At 39.1% G+C, this 17,162-nt stretch overlaps 1 protein-coding gene across 2 annotated transcripts in view; it reads left to right on the top strand.

The window, feature by feature from the left end:
- The window catches only part of si:dkey-192p21.6 (uncharacterized protein LOC565246 homolog), a 28,983-nt gene extending 12,310 nt beyond the window's left edge, over positions 1-16,673 (top strand). Inside the window, exons 8-18 of one of the 2 annotated variants that reach the window (XM_044135992.1) lie at positions 283-359; positions 1,222-1,252; positions 1,332-1,492; positions 4,885-4,997; positions 5,653-5,774; positions 6,251-6,374; positions 6,456-6,542; positions 8,396-8,473; positions 13,376-13,446; positions 15,424-15,536; positions 16,223-16,673. In XM_044135992.1, coding sequence (XP_043991927.1) covers positions 283-359; positions 1,222-1,252; positions 1,332-1,492; positions 4,885-4,997; positions 5,653-5,774; positions 6,251-6,374; positions 6,456-6,542; positions 8,396-8,473; positions 13,376-13,446; positions 15,424-15,536; positions 16,223-16,404 — 1,159 coding nt within the window. In that variant the 3' untranslated portion in view covers positions 16,405-16,673. The remainder of the gene's footprint in view (positions 1-282; positions 360-1,221; positions 1,253-1,331; positions 1,493-4,884; positions 4,998-5,652; positions 5,775-6,250; positions 6,375-6,455; positions 6,543-8,395; positions 8,474-13,375; positions 13,447-15,423; positions 15,537-16,222) is intronic. The other variant, XM_044135993.1, reaches the window with a different exon arrangement.
- Positions 16,674-17,162: the final 489 nt, after the last annotated feature.

Below are 17,162 nucleotides of genomic sequence, written 5' to 3'. Positions count from 1 at the left end.
GACTAAAACCAGGTAGACGGAGCTCATCACCCAGTTCTTATATATATAAAATATACTGTTAGTTTATAAATCACTGAAGGGCTTAAAGATCTGGTATTGTTCTTTCAACCTTCCAGCCCCTTCAGGTCTTCTGGTTCTGGTTCTGCTCTACATCTCCAGAACCTAACATGGAGAATCAGCATTCAGCTTTTATGCACCACTAATCTGGAATAAATCCTTCCCTCTTCCTTTACTCTAACTAATGTCTCCTTTTTGTGCTCTCGTCTGTTCATGCCTCTGCAGGTTTGCCCTGACAGTGATGGTGTTTGTGAACTACGGTGGAGGCGGCTACTGGTTCTTCCAACACGCTCCCTGGAACGGTGAGGCTGAAAAGCAGAACCTGCATGAATCTATAGAACCAGAGCAGATTGGGCTCTGCTAGCAAGAAACCTGAACCTGTTAATTACAAATAACATTTCCTCATCATGGCTACTGCATCGTCTAAACTGTGGTCAGCCATCATAATCAATGGAGGACAAACATGGAGGATTTCAGCGATTTGTTTTATTTTAAATTCAGATGAAATGACAGAGATTTATTTTGAGAATTCAGAGCCAATCTGCTGAATCTCTTGTTAAAATGCCTTCAGTTTGGTCAACATTGTAGCGTTTTTAACATTTTATAAACCTTCACGCTGCCAACATTCAGGTTGTATGTATTGTTTTGTTGAGGATTGCTAATTTCACTGCTAGGATCAATTTTTAGGTCGAGTTTTGTATGTTATATAATTATAACTAGCTAACAGTAATTTTAGCTGTTATGATATTTCTAATAGGTTGTTAACAACAAGTTAAGTTAAACCTATTTGCCAACAGCTGCTAGCTTTTGTTGTATTGCTAACAACTAGCTAAAAGAACGTCTCGCTATTTGTTATACAAAATGGAAAGCTAACAGCAAATACAGCTGTTAAGTGTTGTATTGCTAATAGCTATCTATTAGCTAGTGGACAGTAACCTCAGCTGCTAACATATAGCTAACAGTAAGTTTAGCTATCCTATTGCTAATGGCTCGTTAATAAGTTTAGGTGAATTGATCGTATTGGTAATACCTAGCATATCCAGCATTTAGCTGTTTGTTGGTATAAACCTGTAGGTTTAATATGGTTTACTGAATCTGAGCCCAAACGAGTAAAGCTCCAGTGAATCTGTTTGTTTAGATCACTGATTGCTGTATTTGTTGCAGGTTTAACGGTGGCTGATCTGGTCATGCCCTGGTAAGTCCAGCCTGGTATTTTCTCTCCGCCTGCGTGAACGTTGCGTGTCTAAATGACATCCTGATGTTTTGTCTTGCAGGTTTGTGTTTATAATTGGGACTTCAGTGGTTTTGGCCTTCAGCTCCATGCAGAGGAGAGGAGTTGGCCGCCTGCAGCTGCTGAGAAAAGTCACCTGGAGGACAGTTGTGCTGCTGATAATCGGCTTCTGCTTTCTCAACTATTCTCCCCGAGATGGCCCATGTAGGTTTAAAACAAACCTCACAAAATGTTGTTTAATTCAGAGCTTTGGGAGAGTCCAGCCTGGTATTTTCTCTCCGCCTGCGTGAACGTTGCGTGTCTAAATGACATCCTGATGTTTTGTCTTGCAGGTTTGTGTTTATAATTGGGACTTCAGTGGTTTTGGCCTTCAGCTCCATGCAGAGGAGAGGAGTTGGCCGCCTGCAGCTGCTGAGAAAAGTCACCTGGAGGACAGTTGTGCTGCTGATAATCGGCTTCTGCTTTCTCAACTATTCTCCCCGAGATGGCCCATGTAGGTTTAAAACAAACCTCACAAAATGTTGTTTAATTCAGAGCTTTGGGAGAACTGGAGAACAAATCAACATTTGTGAACATTTGCCATTCCAGTGTAGTAGCTTGTAGTGAATGACATAAACAAATGGATGTGCAGACAAAATTACACCAATGATGGTAACAATACCTCCTTCAAGCATTAGTTTGTCAAATAAGCTCACCTAACCTGCTGGAACTCGGGTTGCTAGGTAACGACGGAGCTCTGCAGGGGTTGCTAGGGAACAGGCTGGACTTCTCTGGGGTCACTAGGTGAAGGGCAGTGGCGGCTGATTTCTGACATTACATTATGAAGGTTTATGAAATGGCTCATTTTCAAGGTAACCAAAACACATTATCTTATTGCCAAATAACGGCTGTGGGATTTTTTTTAAAAAACATCTGAACTGCTTTTAAAAGCAGCAGAAACCCAAATGGACGTACAAAAACATCAAAATGTGAATTTTGCATAATACATCCTCCTTTAATGATCCTTAAAACATGAATCAGAATGGATCAGCAGTCCTATTTCAAGATCTTAAGTGTTTTATACACAAACTTATTAAAAATAACTTAATTCCACTTTGGAGTTCCATTCGGTGGAAATGGTTGAATAAACAAAACTGGACCTAAAAACAGATCCAAGCGGTAAAATTAGCCAACCTTACCAAAACAGTCCAAACAACCTGAATGATGAGAAACTCCCCGCTGAATCTGGTAACTACATATCAAGTTTTCACTGGCTGTGTGGGATGCAAAGCCATGCAGCCAGTACTGTTATAACAGCGCCCCCCAGTGGCTGGATGACTGAACAGCTAGTAGGCTTGGTGAAGTTAGCTTAAGCAGGGGTCTCAAACTCCAGTCCTCGAGGACCGCAGTCCTGCAGTTTTTAGATGTGCCACAGGTACAAAACACTGGAATCAAATGACTTAATTACCTCCACCTTGTGTAGATCAGTTCTCCAGAGCCCTAATCATTCTATCCAGGTGCAGCAGAGGCACATCTAAAAGTTGCGGGACTGCGGCCCTCGAGGACTGGAGTTTGAGACCCCTGGCTTAATGTCTGAAGTTAATTTTATAAACCAAATGTATAGCTCAGACTTAAATTTAGTTTAATTGATAACTAAATTTATTTAGATAAACTATTTATCTTGTAAATATTCAGTTTACAAACTAAACATTGAATCTCTAAACTAAATATTTAGTTCCAGGTTGAATATTTATTTTCCATACTAAACATTTAATTTTCAAACAAAATTTTTATTTTCCTAAATAAAAACCTTTATTTTGGGAAATTTTTAAATTTAGTTTTTAACTAGATAAAAATATAATTTTGTTTTCTGAAATAAATTGTTTTTAGTTAGCAAACTAAATATTTAGCTATTAAGCAGACTAATTAATTTAACTAAATATTAGAAGTTAGATTGCTAACTAAGTATTTATTTTGGAACTAAATATTTAGCTTTCTAATTCAACATTAAATTTGAAAGTTAAATATTTACTTTCCACACTAAATATTTATATCCAAATTACTAAGTTTGGGACCCTTACCTTAAATGAATAAATAACATGGTGAAAACATCCCTTTGGAAAATAAACACCCATTTTTAAAATTAATATTTAGTGTTAATGTTTTACTGTGTAACCTCATAAAATGGCTTCGCCTCCACATTTGTGATTAAAGTTAATCTCCATATCAGTCACTTGGATGCGTTGGCGCTCTTTGTTGCACATTAGCCTCCGCGGTGCTAATGGACGTTCCTGCACTGATAACTGGGTTAAGGAAAATACTGCTGCTGAGTGCGCGGTCTCAAGGTCCTGCGGCTGGGGACGTCGAACTGAGCCGAAACGGCGGCTCTTTGGGTAATGGACGATTACAAACAGATAGAGTTACAGGCCTGCTGCAGCAGCTGGACTCTGGATCTGACTTCACCGTACGGAGCGGCTTCGCCCTCCGTCTCCAAGGACGACGCTTTGCGTTTTTCAGTTCCACGGTTTGATCTAATAAGGGAATGGAGTCACGTCAGCTCGAAACGCCGAACCCTTTCAATGTCAGTCGACAGAGAAAAGGAGGCGCTAACCTTTGTCAGAAGCAATAAATTACACCGTAGAATAATGTTTCGGTACAATAACTTAGTATAACTTTAGGAAGTTAATATATTTTAAATCAGTTATATTAGTTGTGTACAAACTTTTTTCCCCTGGGGCCAAAACTGGCAAAATTTAACAACTGGTGTGCCACAATTCCTTAAATAAAACATGCAAAATTTAATTCATTGGATTTTTAAATTTATTTTACTTTTACCTGCTGAGCAATAAAATAAATTTGTATTAAATTTATATATCATCCATCTAATTTTCATGAAAACTAAGAAATAAATGGCTGAAAAATTTCACCTCCTGTGTAACTAATCTACATAATTTATCTTTCACTTTTTGAGTTGAAATACATAACATCCTAGCATATTAAAATACACCTGTTGTTCTGTGCAAAACACAATAAAATTTCAATAAACAGATAATTTTACAGTAAAAAAAAAAATCTGACTTCCTGTAAATGATCTCACTGACTCTCTTCTATAAGTGCCCAGATGCCGATATCAGACACTTTTCACTGTTATTGAACGTATTTTAACTCCCTGAAAGCTTAAATCCACCAAAAATGAACAATAATGTGTAAAAACGTTCATTCTTTTCTCAGCTTTCTTGGGTCTAAATTATCTTTAACGTACAGATTTAACTGAAGTATCATCAGTGAGAGCTTCCTCTCCTCCTGCGAAACATTTCCGCCTCTTATTTGATTTGTTCATTGGATCAATGATTGGGATCGGATGGTTTTGCAGCACTTTGTGTGACAAAGGTCTCCAATTAACTAATGTGCAGATTACAATCAATCACAACCAAGAGATAACTGGGAAACTTGCTTCGTTCTTGACATTCAAATATCTTTCTGGACCTAATTGTGGCCGTATTTGAACATTGTTGAGTAATTTCTGCCCGTTGTTTGACTCTGAGGTGGTAATATTGTCTGTAAATATGTTTGTGTTTGTTGTTGGTGCAGTTCTGAGAGTTTGCTTTGTGTCCCAGTGTCCTGGTCCTGGCTCAGGATCCCCGGAGTGCTGCAGCGTCTGGGCTTCACCTACTTTGTTCTGTCTCTCCTGCAGACTTTCTGGGGCCAGAAACAAATCCCAGAGCGAGCGGTGAGCAATTCATGTCAACTTCCCTTTTGTCAGTCGCTCAACAGAAACGGACATTAAAAGGGTGCAGTCTGAGGCAGCACATTTAAACACGGCTAAATAATCTGAAGCCATGCTGAGGGAGTTTGGCACAAACTGTTTTTCACCATCTACCTTTAGCATGTTAGCATGCTGAGTAGCTCAGAATGGGTTTCTATTTGTTTTTGAGTAATAAAAACAATAAAGTTGGATTATATCACAGGTTTTAGTAAAGCTGAATGCCAATAAAACCAAATATGTGTTTGAAAAATGACAAGTTACTGGACTGGATGATGAATGGCATGTTTTCAGATAGCATCTCTAAACATGTTAGCACCAGGACGTTAGCATCTCTAAACATGTTAGCATCACTGAAAAGCAACATCAGAGGAGGAAAGACATTTACTCCACTTAGTCAGTGGGCATCCATCCATCCATCCATCCATCCATCCATCCATCCATCCATCCATCCATCCATCTGTTTTATGAACCCATGAATCTAACTCAGACGTTGATTTTATGTATTTTATTTTTTATTTGTAACTCAGACGTTGATTTTATTTATTTAGTTTTTCTTTGTAACTCAGATGTTGTGTTGGTGTTTTCTTATTAAAACGATGCTGAATCGTTTCCCCTGCAGCCTCAGTGGAGCAGTGCTGCCCAGGACGTCCTCCTGTTCTGGCCTCAGTGGCTGATTATCATCCTGCTGGAGACGTTATGGCTGTGCGTCACCTTCCTCCTGCCGGTACCCGGCTGCCCGGCGTAAGTCCAAACAAGGCAGCCCGCCTGCTCATTAACTCACCGTGCATATTCATGCCACAACAACAGATTTCCTCACCATCTCCACGTTGAGTGACTCCATTTGGGTCGGTTTTGGTGTTAGTCTGCGCCTGGAGCTGCAGGCGTTTGGACCCACAGTGATTTATGGGCCTGCGGTGGACCCTTCAGATGGTATAATTAGCCAATCTCAGTCTAGTCGTGTGGAACCAGAGAAGAAGAGGCAGAGGATCCATCTTCCTCGCTCTGACTCTTCTGCCTCTTGTGTCTTTTTTTCCTCCATCTTTGTGACTTTTAAAGTTTTAAAATGTTACATTGTAACCATTTTTAGATATTAGTTGAATGTTTTTACCATCAAACAACCAGCATATAGTGTTTATTAAAGGTTATAATGTTTATTAAAGGTCTGTATTTGAAAAGTTAAGCATCAACTCCAACATCGGTTGTATTGTTGCCTCTAGAGGATATTTGGGCGCTGGTGGGATCGGCGATGACGGTCTTTACCCAAACTGCACTGGGGGGGCAGCAGGATACATCGACCGATGGGTGTTTGGTGATAACATGTTCAGATACCCCACGTGCAAAGTAGGAACATTTATCTTATTATAATCATATAACGTATTATTCTCACTGAATTTACTTGTTGTTTTGGTTTGTATTTTGTAGGAAATGTATCTCACTGTGCTGCCCTTTGACCCAGAAGGGATTCTGGGAACCATCAACTCCATTGTGATGGGATTTCTGGGGATGCAGGTAAACTGGATGATTTCTCCTCATTGTACACAATTTATGGTTCCTAAATTCCCTTTGGCCTCATAAAATCCTTAGTGCTGCCTCATTATGGATTTATCTGTTTCGCTCCTAAATATGTATTAAATGTCATTTTATAGAAAGAATGGTTCAAAACAATCCTACATAGACCAATGCGTCCACCTCACCACTCTGTGAAAACCTTAAACAAGTTGGGACGGCGTTCATGCAGCTGATAGAAAAACAAGTTTCCAAATTAGAAAAGTTTCAGCAGCCATTGACAACACAAGCTCTGAAACGAGCCACTGGAAAAGGTGCCATAGTATGGAAGTCTGATTTATCATATAATAATGAGCCTCTTCAGAGCAGAAAGAAAGGATTAAAACTCAAAACTGACTGAGAATTATTATCTCAGAATTAATTTTTTTTTCACAGTTTTGAAAAAAACTGTGAAAATCTGAGAATAAAAAATTTTTATATCACAATTTTGACTTTTTCTCAATCTTTTAATTTTAATCTAAGGATTCAGATTGTTCTCTCCAAATCCTGAATTTTTTTCACAGTTTTGACTTTAATCTAAGAATAATGAATTTTTGTTTCAAAATTTATATTATCCTTAAATTTTTTTGTTTTCATTTCATAATCCTGACTTTATTTTTAGAATTCTGACATTTTTTCTCAAATTTCTGATTTTAATCTGAGAACTCTGACTTTAACTTTCTGAGGAAAAATGCAGTTTATTTTGTCTGTGGCTCTGTCATAACTGGAGCCGGGGGTAAATGTCCATGTGGAGGACTCTGTATGTTTTTCCAACTAATCCACCCAACAGCATAAACTATAACCACAGTTCCTACTTTATTCTGGAGAAACGCATAAATGTAACCTTTTCTATTATTAATATGTAACTACAAAACATGACAGGGACGCTGGCCCTTTAATAAATGTAAAAAATATTCCCATGCGACGACAGCTGTTCCCCTTCACCGACACAAATCCATGAGGCTAGGAGAGGAGAAAGCTTTTGGTCGTTAGCGTCACTTATAACCATTTGGTTTGTGGGAAGCCGCCACCCTGACGCAGCCGCATTGCTGAATCCCCAGGAGGCGTTTCGGCTTTGAGCCCCTCAGTCAGCGAGGAATGGACGACACGCCAGGTGTCCGCTGCCCCCGTCCCTGTGTTTGTCTGCTAATGCTTCCAGCTGAGGCGCATTCATCACCACCAAATTAATCAGATGACTTGCACGCCACATCTGGCTGCGCCGCATCAGGGCGCCGCATCCCAGGACTATTTGGTTACTCAAGGCCAGAGGCGCCAGAGTACCCGAAAATATTACTTAAGTAAGAGTAAAAGAGTATTTGGTAAAACGTCTACTCACGTACTGAGCATCTGATCAAATTATCAGTCATTTAATATTTAAAAATTACATGATCAGACAGACTAAAATATAAAGTTAAGTGGAAATTTTGGTATTTTATGGATGAAAATGACTAATTCATATAAATAACAAAATATAACAAAATCAGGCAAAAGAAATATTTCCAAATCAGTTTCTTTCAATTAAAAACTTGTGAAACTTTAACATAAACTGCAGGTGTGTGTTTGTGTCTGGTGAATTTTTGGCTAAAACATGTTTTTTCATACAGTGGCTACAAAATCCAGAAATTTTACTCAAGTAAGAGTAGAGATACTTCATAATAAAATACAGTTTATTTTTTATAAAAAAGGTAAATGTAATTGAGTAACTGTAACTAGTTACTGCCTGATTCTGCTCAAATGGACGCAGCGATTGGTGGAGTTCATGTTGGTTTTTGTTTACTGGATGTTTAGCTGATTCCTTCTCTTTCTTCTCCCAACAGGCTGGAAAGATTATCGTTTTCTACAAGAGAAAGAACATCCACATTCTGTGTCGATACCTGGTGTGGGCCGTCATCCTGGTACGTTGCACCGCTGCTCTAAATAAACGTCCACAGTGACGTTACTACAATCAAGATGGGCAACTTAGCTCCAGTTTTACCCAAAATACCTCGTAAGCTTCATTAATTTATTTATCGTTAGTTTTAGACTGTTGAAAAGTTTCTGTTATTTCCTATTTAGCAATGATACTACAACATGCAGAATGCAAACATGGCTCTCAGGATTGTTAAAGCTGACCTGTTATGTTTCCTATGGCCTATTCAAAGCACGGTCATCACAATTTTTTAACAAACTCATTCTTATATTACGAGACTTTTATCAACTGTCTTAGGGCCTCTTGTCACTTTAAATTCAAATAAATTATTACTGGCCGTGACCTCCGACTCAACATTTACACTCACACCTTAACATGTTTGAAATGCACAAGTGGAGCCTCCTGCGCAACCAACAAGAATGCAGCAAATGGTTTCTGGATGTTAAGTCAACAATAAAGCACTTGTCTTTTCCAGCAACCGCTGTACAGCGCATACAGCGATAAAACCAGCTGACCAAACATGCTGAAACTCAGCTTGGGTTGCTAGGTAACCCAAGCCGAGTTTGAGTTACCTAGCAACCCAACTTCACATTCCACAGTGGCTGTGGAGTGTGAAGTTATAACCAGGAGGTTTTTGAAGCAGCTCATTTTCCAGACACCAAAAAAACACGAACTTACTGGCCAAAAATGTCTGGACAGTTTTTTTTAAGTGCTTGTTCTATTTTTAAAAGCAGCAGAAACCAAAATGGAAGTTCAAAGATTTACAACAAGTGAATTTTACACAACAAGTCCCTTTTAACGATGTTAAGCCCTGGTTCAGACAGAAGCTGCGTTTTTATCACAATTGTATGCAAAAATTTGTTGTTATTCCGCTAATGCCGAAAAAATGCAATTTAACAATTGCATTGTTTCCATTAAGTACAAAATTGGATGTGAATAAGTTTGTTCACACAATAAGTCTTTTAAAAACATCATCCTCCAAACACTTCCTGTTCGCCTTCTTTGTCATTTCTGCCAGTAGTAACGTCCTGTTTTTGATCATATGACTTGTGTGACGAGTTTTATAAAATATGCTAATTTCAATAGAACCCAAAAACTGCTAGTGCCAAAACTTATCGAAAATGTGTTTTGTTTTTTTTCTGTTTGTTTTTTTTTTTTTTTTTTCGAAATCTCTGTGTTGTAATTAAAATTAGCACAATTATATGGTCAATGGATTCGCAGCCAGTGAGAAGAAGGTTATCTATTTTTATAGATTCGGTAGGTAAATATCTGCTTTTAACCATATTCATTATTTCTGAAATTCTGGAGGGAGTTTGAGGAATATTTCAGGTTTTCCTCACAAAGATCCTGGCTTGTTAGTGGCTGGGATGTTTTACTGCGCCTGTCAGGTAAACTGTGCAATGTGTTTCCCAGTTGTTTGGCGATTAGTCAGAGCCGTTCATTAGCAGGACTTAGCAGAGGACGTGTGTGATCTCATCACATGTGGCTGTGTTTTCGGGAAGACATGAGTATCCCCCGCCTCGGGGGGCTACACCCTCCGCCTCGCTTGTGGTTTTAGATTAGAAGAGCTCTGCGTATTGTTTACAGCCTCCTGCAGTGATGTAGTCACAGTACCAGAAACAGACCTGACATGTGGAGGTTCTGGAAAAGAAATAAACTCTTTACTGGTTAAGTCTGGGATAAAATGAGGGATCCTCTGAAGCTTTACGGTGTTTCTGGGTGGTCTCACAGCGAAAAAGGACCACGCTGCCATCAGAAAGGGCGTCCCTCAGGGAGACGACAACCAATACATGAGATGGTTTGTTTTGTAGCAGGAGGCTAACGAGCGTGCAGACCGTCGCTGGTGTGAAGATTTATGTCCAGAGACGAGGTTCGTTTGTTAAAACGGGGTCAGCAGGAGTCCGCTCCGACTTCCTGAGCCGCCGGTTCCCCCGACCTGCAGCGATGACGGAGAAGAAGGAGCTGCAGGGGCTGCCGTCATCGCCAGGCCTTTGAAATCAAAACGCGCAGCAGAAAAACAGGGATAACCTCAGATTAGCTGACTAACAGTCATGGGAAAATATTTCCTTGACTGGGATAGAGAGATAAAAGTAAGTACACCCTATGAGGGAAGTCAGCCTGGATTCACTGGACCAGGACTGAAACGATTAATTGTGATTAATTGATTATTGATGTAATTGTCAACTAATTTAATTATTAATTGGAGTGTACAGACTCAAAAACAGATCATACATATTTAGAGCAGTAATTACACCAAAACTGTACAAAACTTATATACATTTTGAATATAATACATAAAAACGTTCCTCGTCTGTAAATATGTTCCACCAAGAACGTCTCGACTGAAACAGTTTTAGCTCCACCTGCTTTAAATTGTGTAAAATATAAATCCTAAGTTAAGCAAAAAGAGCAGAGCTTCCCACATGTTGATGTTAGAAGTTTAAAAATCTCAAACTAATGATTAAGCGTACACTGAAGAAATGCTCTTATGTCATTTTAGGCAATAAAAGTTTATTTTGTTATTTAAACATTGAACTGTTTATTTGCATATTTTATTGTATCTTGATACAATAAAATAACTACTTAAAAGGCTTAAGTAGTTAAATGAAAAATGTTCAAATGTTTTAATACAATTAATCGTTAGAATAATCGATTAACCAAATAATTGTTAGTGAACAAGAGAAGCATCTTCTCCCCGAGATGCAGCATTTTGAGGCAGGTATAGATGATAGATGAATGCAACCTTAATTGTTAATAAATGTCCTTCATTATGTCTCCTTGTCTTGAATATTATTGACTGTCGTTGTGCAGTGAGCTGCTGGAGGCAGATGAAATAAATTAGATCCATTTTCCCAGAGCCACAGAGTGATAAAGTAACACATAATGAAAATAATAAACAGTAAACCGTTTTGTTCCACTGAGTGTGAGGTGAACTACAGCGAACGGTTTCTTTATGATTAAAGCACACTGGGAATAAGTGCACAGACTCAAAATCGTGGTTAAAAAATTACTTGTGAAAACTGCAGCGCAGAAATGGAAACGCAGACCAAGATCTCTGGTGGATTTTTGGTTAGAACATGTTTATTTTTCATTCAGTGGGTAGAAAATCCAGAAATTTCACCCAAGTAAGAGTAGAAATACTTCAATAAATTTACTCAAGTAAACGTGACGACTACAGTACAGTAAAAGTAATTTTATTTCAGAAAGTTACTGCTCCTTCAATAAGACTTGATCTGCTAAAACACCTTTTTTATTGAAAAATAAACAACCCAAAGCCTTAAAATTCAGAGGAAACACAAATTACAAAGTAAATCATCATCACTTTCTGTCTTTGTCTATTTACTTTTAAATGTGACTCGTGGACCATTTTGGATGCAGAGATGCCGGTTAGCTAGATATCCATCATGCGTGTGGATGACAGAATCGATGGAGTGGAAATAGCTGAGCTGGGTCGAGTCTCCAGGCTGCAGGAAGTGGGATGGTGCTGCTATGTGGGCCACTCGCTCAATTTCAATCTCGCACTTCTGAGGCCTGATCGTTGAACTTTAATTAACTGGGCCCGTTGTTTATTGAGAGGAAGACGCGCGGCTGGATCTTTTCCGCCGCAGAATCCAAAAAACTGCGGGCGGAGACGCAGCCGGGCGTTTAAAGCGTCGGAGGAGCTGCTCTGCGGTTGAGGTCTGGTAATGTTCAGAACCCAAACGTCTGGAGAAAACGGCTTCCGGGCCGCCGACGCCAACCAGAACCGCGTTAGGGAGGTCAATAAGAAGAGCGGGCCGATCACTAAAACTAATTGGTTTTGGTTGGAACAGGAATAAAAATAGATCAGGCATGAGATACAGAAGCAAAGCAGCGCTGCGCTGTTTTAGGAGACTATTCACAGCCCCGTTTTACACATTTTGCCTCAAATTTAAAGCTGTTTATGCAACAAATTGGAAGGAAAAAGTAATTCTGTAATAACAGTGGTGTATATTTATATTCAGCCCCCGTGGGTCGAAACGTTTTTTTTAATTTTCAGTCGTTGGGGGATCCAGCATGAGGCCCGGCGCCGTTTTTGATCAACAGCCGAAAGCACGTTGAACAGTTATCAGCAAGTTTTCTGGTTAAAAAATGACACTCCAAACTTTGGCTGAAGTTTAACAATCCTGCAGTTCCTACAGAGCAGAGAAAACTAAAGAGAAACGCTTTGTTGTGTTTATTTATTGTTAAAATGGAGTGGTATATGGTCCATCTTGTTAAAAATAGAAAGTAATGAGTTAATTAGACTGTAAGAAGCGGCTTCGTCTTGATCTGGAGCTGCAGAGATTCGATCCTTTCGATCAATCTTCCCAGATTTGCACTTGACTCATCCTGCGTTACAACAAGCAACAAAACGGAGCTGGAAGTGTGTTGATTTTGTGTGAATTTTGTAGATTTGTGAAAAACTGGAGGGACTTATCGACTCTAGAGGGCCACATAAAAAGCCACAGCGGGCCAGATTTGGCTCCCGGGCCTTGAGGTTGACATGTTTTAAGCATGCCTTGTATTAAAATAGTGCAAAGTTTGGCTAAATGAAAGTTGTCTGGATAAAACAATTACTATTTTAGATACTACAGTATTTTAAAAACACATAAGAGAGCCATTTTTCACCTTATTTTATATATAACCAACTTAATGCGTTGTGCTTCCTGGTGATATTTGTGTATCTGGACTGAGTCAGAACATTTCGCGGTGCTTTGGACCGGATGTCGTTTGGTTTGTCAGGATTTGTGTGTTGGATCAAACTGGCGCTCGTTGATAATCGGTTAATTCGCCGGACGGGTTTCTGCCGCCGCATGTTCTCAGCAGCCCGACACATGTTGCTCTATCGCCCGCATCGATTTGAAATCTGTTTCATTTCCACCCTCAGGGAATCTCCGCAGCCATCCTTTCTAAGTGCACGCGAGACGGAGGATTTATACCTGTCAATAAAAACCTTTGGTAAGTGCTTCCTGACCCGCTAAATTCAGCCACTTTCCTTCACAAAGAAACGGGGAGGATGGGCACAAATCACGGCTGATAAAACACGAGTTTACTTACCTCCAACAGCAGCTGCGACTGTAAATAATCACCCTGGACGTTGAGAGTGTGAAGTGAAGGAGAGGTTAAACTAGAGACCTGTGTCTTCTGCTGGATTATTTCAGCTCTTTAATGATGGAAAGGATTAAAAGTGACAATTTGCTTGCTTGCAGGTTAGGACACGTTTATAGGCAATACAAAGCATTCCCATTATGGTTTTTCACAGAAACATTATTAGATATTGAGATTTTAATTTGATCAATTCTGTCTGTTTTGAGTTGATTTCAGAAAAATCTGTTTATAACGTGAGTTTATTAGGACCAAGGTAAAAAAGTAAAATTATTCCGATAATAAATGTTAGGAGAATGAAGTCAAAATATGGGAATAGTTTTACAAGAATAAAATTGAAATAGAGAGAGAATAAAATCATAACACTACGACTTTATTTACAATTTAATAACATTTTTTTTATTTGTATTTTTTTCTTAGTGTGACTCTAATACTCTGCTGTAGTTTTGGGGCTAAATAAGCTTCTTCTGGCCACGCCCCCAAACTCAATGTTACGACTCGTACGTAAAAATGGCTCCAAACAGACGCGCAACTATACAACCGTACATCTTTGAAAAGCAGAAGTAGAGCCTCCTGTGCAACCAACAAGAATGCAGAAAGTGGTTTCTGGATAGTAAGTCACCAACAAAACTTACCATCCAGTTTTGTTGTTGTTTCCAGCAGCCATTATACTGCAGAAACACAAAGTATTACCTAGTAGTTTCTGTCGAGTTTCTAGTGCAAATATCTTAGTAAATGTGAAATAAGACAAAACTAAGTTGGAAGAAATGGGAGCTTCTTTAAAGTCAATAATTCCTTAACATTGATGAAAATGTTCTAGTTAAACTGGCAGATTATTTTTCTTATTGTGTGGGAACACAATAAGGGCTTGGCTGGGGTTGCTAGGTAACGGGGCTGGGCTTGGCTGGGGTTGCTAGGTAACGGGGCTGGGCTTGGCTGGGGTTGCTAGGTAACGGGGCTGGGCTTGGCTGGGGTTGCTAGGTAACGGGGCTGGGCTTGGCTGGGGTTGCTAGGTAACGGGGCTGGGCTTGGCTGGGGTTGCTAGGTAACGGGGCTGGGCTTGGCTGGGGTTGCTAGGTAACGGGGCTGGGCTTACAGAATGTGAATTAATATTGGAGAAGTTTTTTGAAGTGCCTCATTTTCAAAACACCAAAAAACATGAACTCTCTTCCAGAAAACGATTGGGTGTTTTCTTTTTCTTTCTTTTTAAGTGTTTAGGTTGTTTTTTAGGAGCACTAACCCAAATGGATGTAGAAAAACATGAATTTTGCATTCAGGCTCCTAAACCTGATGAATGTTCCCGTCATGAGAAACGGTGGCGTTCGTTCCTGCGGATGTATCCGCCTGCACCAGGCCGCGCTCCGGCCCCGCCCTGAATCATTTTAATGTTTTGCTGCAGGAAGAACGCCATTACATCTGTGATGTGTAAGCAAATTTCTGGTGATCTTCCTCAGGGGACGCTGCTCATCCCTTGCTATTGCTGCACCTGCCTGGCTTTTATAGGCAGTTCATCAGGGGCGGCTTATTGAGCTGTTGAGTCTCTGCCTGGATGTCTAGAGGTAATTAACTCCTGGCTAAGAGTCTCTTTTGGCTCAACTTCAGCCGGGATAAAAGATAAATAAATAAGACAGCTCGCTGCAGAGAGGCTCGTTCGGACAGCCGTTTTACTGTAGAGGGTATTTCATCAAACATTCTTGCACTTAGAGACAGACAGAAACATGGCAGACTGGCGCAGGTCCACAGGTTCCTGCCAGCTGAAGCTTCGGGCCGGTCCGATGATCTGTTCGGTCCGGTTCACACCCAGCAGCTCGTGTCTCTGACTCTCTGCAGGTCGCTGTCCTACGTCACGGCCATGGGAAGTTTCTCCTTCCTGCTGCTGGGAATCATGTTCTTCATCATTGATGTGAAAGGCTGGTGGCGAGGGCAGCCGTTCCTTTACCCAGGTACTACGCACTAATCAGCAACAACACAGTTCAAATGATCTATTCGCTTCAGATGAAATATAAATCACCCGTCTGGATCCTCAGGAGTATGACATGCTGGTTTTTCCTTTTTCTTCCATTTTTTTATTTTTTCTACTTTTTTTTATTTTTCTCTTTTTAATTTTTTCTTCTATATAAATATTTCATCCATCCTTTCCCCTTTGTCCCATGTTCTTTATAATTATTATTTTTTAGTTCTCCCCTTTTCCTTTTTTTGCTTTTCCATTTTTCTTTCATTTTATTTTTTATCGAGTTATATTTTTTCTCCTTTTTATTATTATTATATCAAATATTTAATTTCATCCATTATAGACACAGGTGCCTCTATATTAATTGAAATATCATAAAGAAATTGAATTTATTCTGGTATTCAGTTTAAAACTTTGAAATTCAAATATATAAATTCAATGTAGTTCTATATTTAGGCATTAATTTTAGCCTCTGCAGCTAACCGCTTGTGAAAAACCAAAATTCAGTTTCTCAGATATTAACATTTTTCATCCAACTGATGAAAAAAATGACAGTGATTAATTTAACTTGAGTTAATTATCTGATTTTTAGCTAATTAATCGTCTGAGCTTTCTTCAGCAGAGGTTCTTTGTTCTGAGTGAACTGCACTGAAAATGATTCTGTTCGGATGTAAACAGGGATGAACTCCATCTTTGTGTACGTTGGCCACTCGCTGCTCGGCTTCTACTTCCCCTTCAGCTGGGAAATTGGTTTCCAGCAGAGCCACTGGGAGTTGCTGCTACAGAACCTGTGGGGAACCGGACTTTGGGTTCTCATCGCCTTCCTCCTCTACAGGAAGAAGTTTTTCCTAAAAATATAACATTCCCAAACAAATCCTGCAGAAACTCTGACCTACAAGCCTCAAAAGATGTTAAATATTTTTTTTGTTGTTGTTTTGGGTGGCATCTTGATGTCTCTGGGTTTCCATAGCAACCGCAGACAGCATCTTTGTGTCAGTCTGTAGTTTGGTCTAGAAATGCCAGACAGATGTAAATATGTAATCTCTACTGGGAATGTCTTGAGTTTAAGTGATTAAGTAAAAATTTGATTGTATTTTTTGACAGCAATAAAGTTTGGAGTTTGGAAAAATCAAAGAATGAAAATTTAAGTTTATTTCACTCTTTTTTTTTTTTTTTTTTTTATCAAAGTCAAAATGTTTTTTCTTCCCCAACTTGTTTCCAGATTTGGGATTGGTTGGATACATAAAAACACAGATTTGAATAATTAGGCTGCGTTCACACAAGCACTGCACAAAACAGAATTACAGAAGTAAATTTACTTGATGGAATCACAACAATTTAGAAATAAATGTTTTGTGATAGAAATGTTTCTGTGCTAGGATAAGATGGATAAGATAAGTATTTAGTTAAATATTTAGTTTAGAATTGTGACATTTATAAATGTAGGAAAAATGTGTTGTAATTTAGGCTTTGAAAAATGAACACCCACGTGTTTTTTTCTCTGATTAAAACTAAAATATTTGCTGTTAATTATTTTTCTTTGTAACTTTACAAACGGAACTCTACACACCAATTTGTGAACTTTCTTTTTCCACAGAAAAGCCTAATTTATTTCACC

Source organism: Gambusia affinis, linkage group LG13 (genome assembly GCF_019740435.1).
Source record: "Gambusia affinis linkage group LG13, SWU_Gaff_1.0, whole genome shotgun sequence".
Taxonomy (NCBI): Eukaryota; Metazoa; Chordata; class Actinopteri; order Cyprinodontiformes; family Poeciliidae; genus Gambusia; species Gambusia affinis.
Note: the sequence above shows the minus strand (reverse complement) of the source record. Positions and strands in the feature narration are given on the sequence as shown.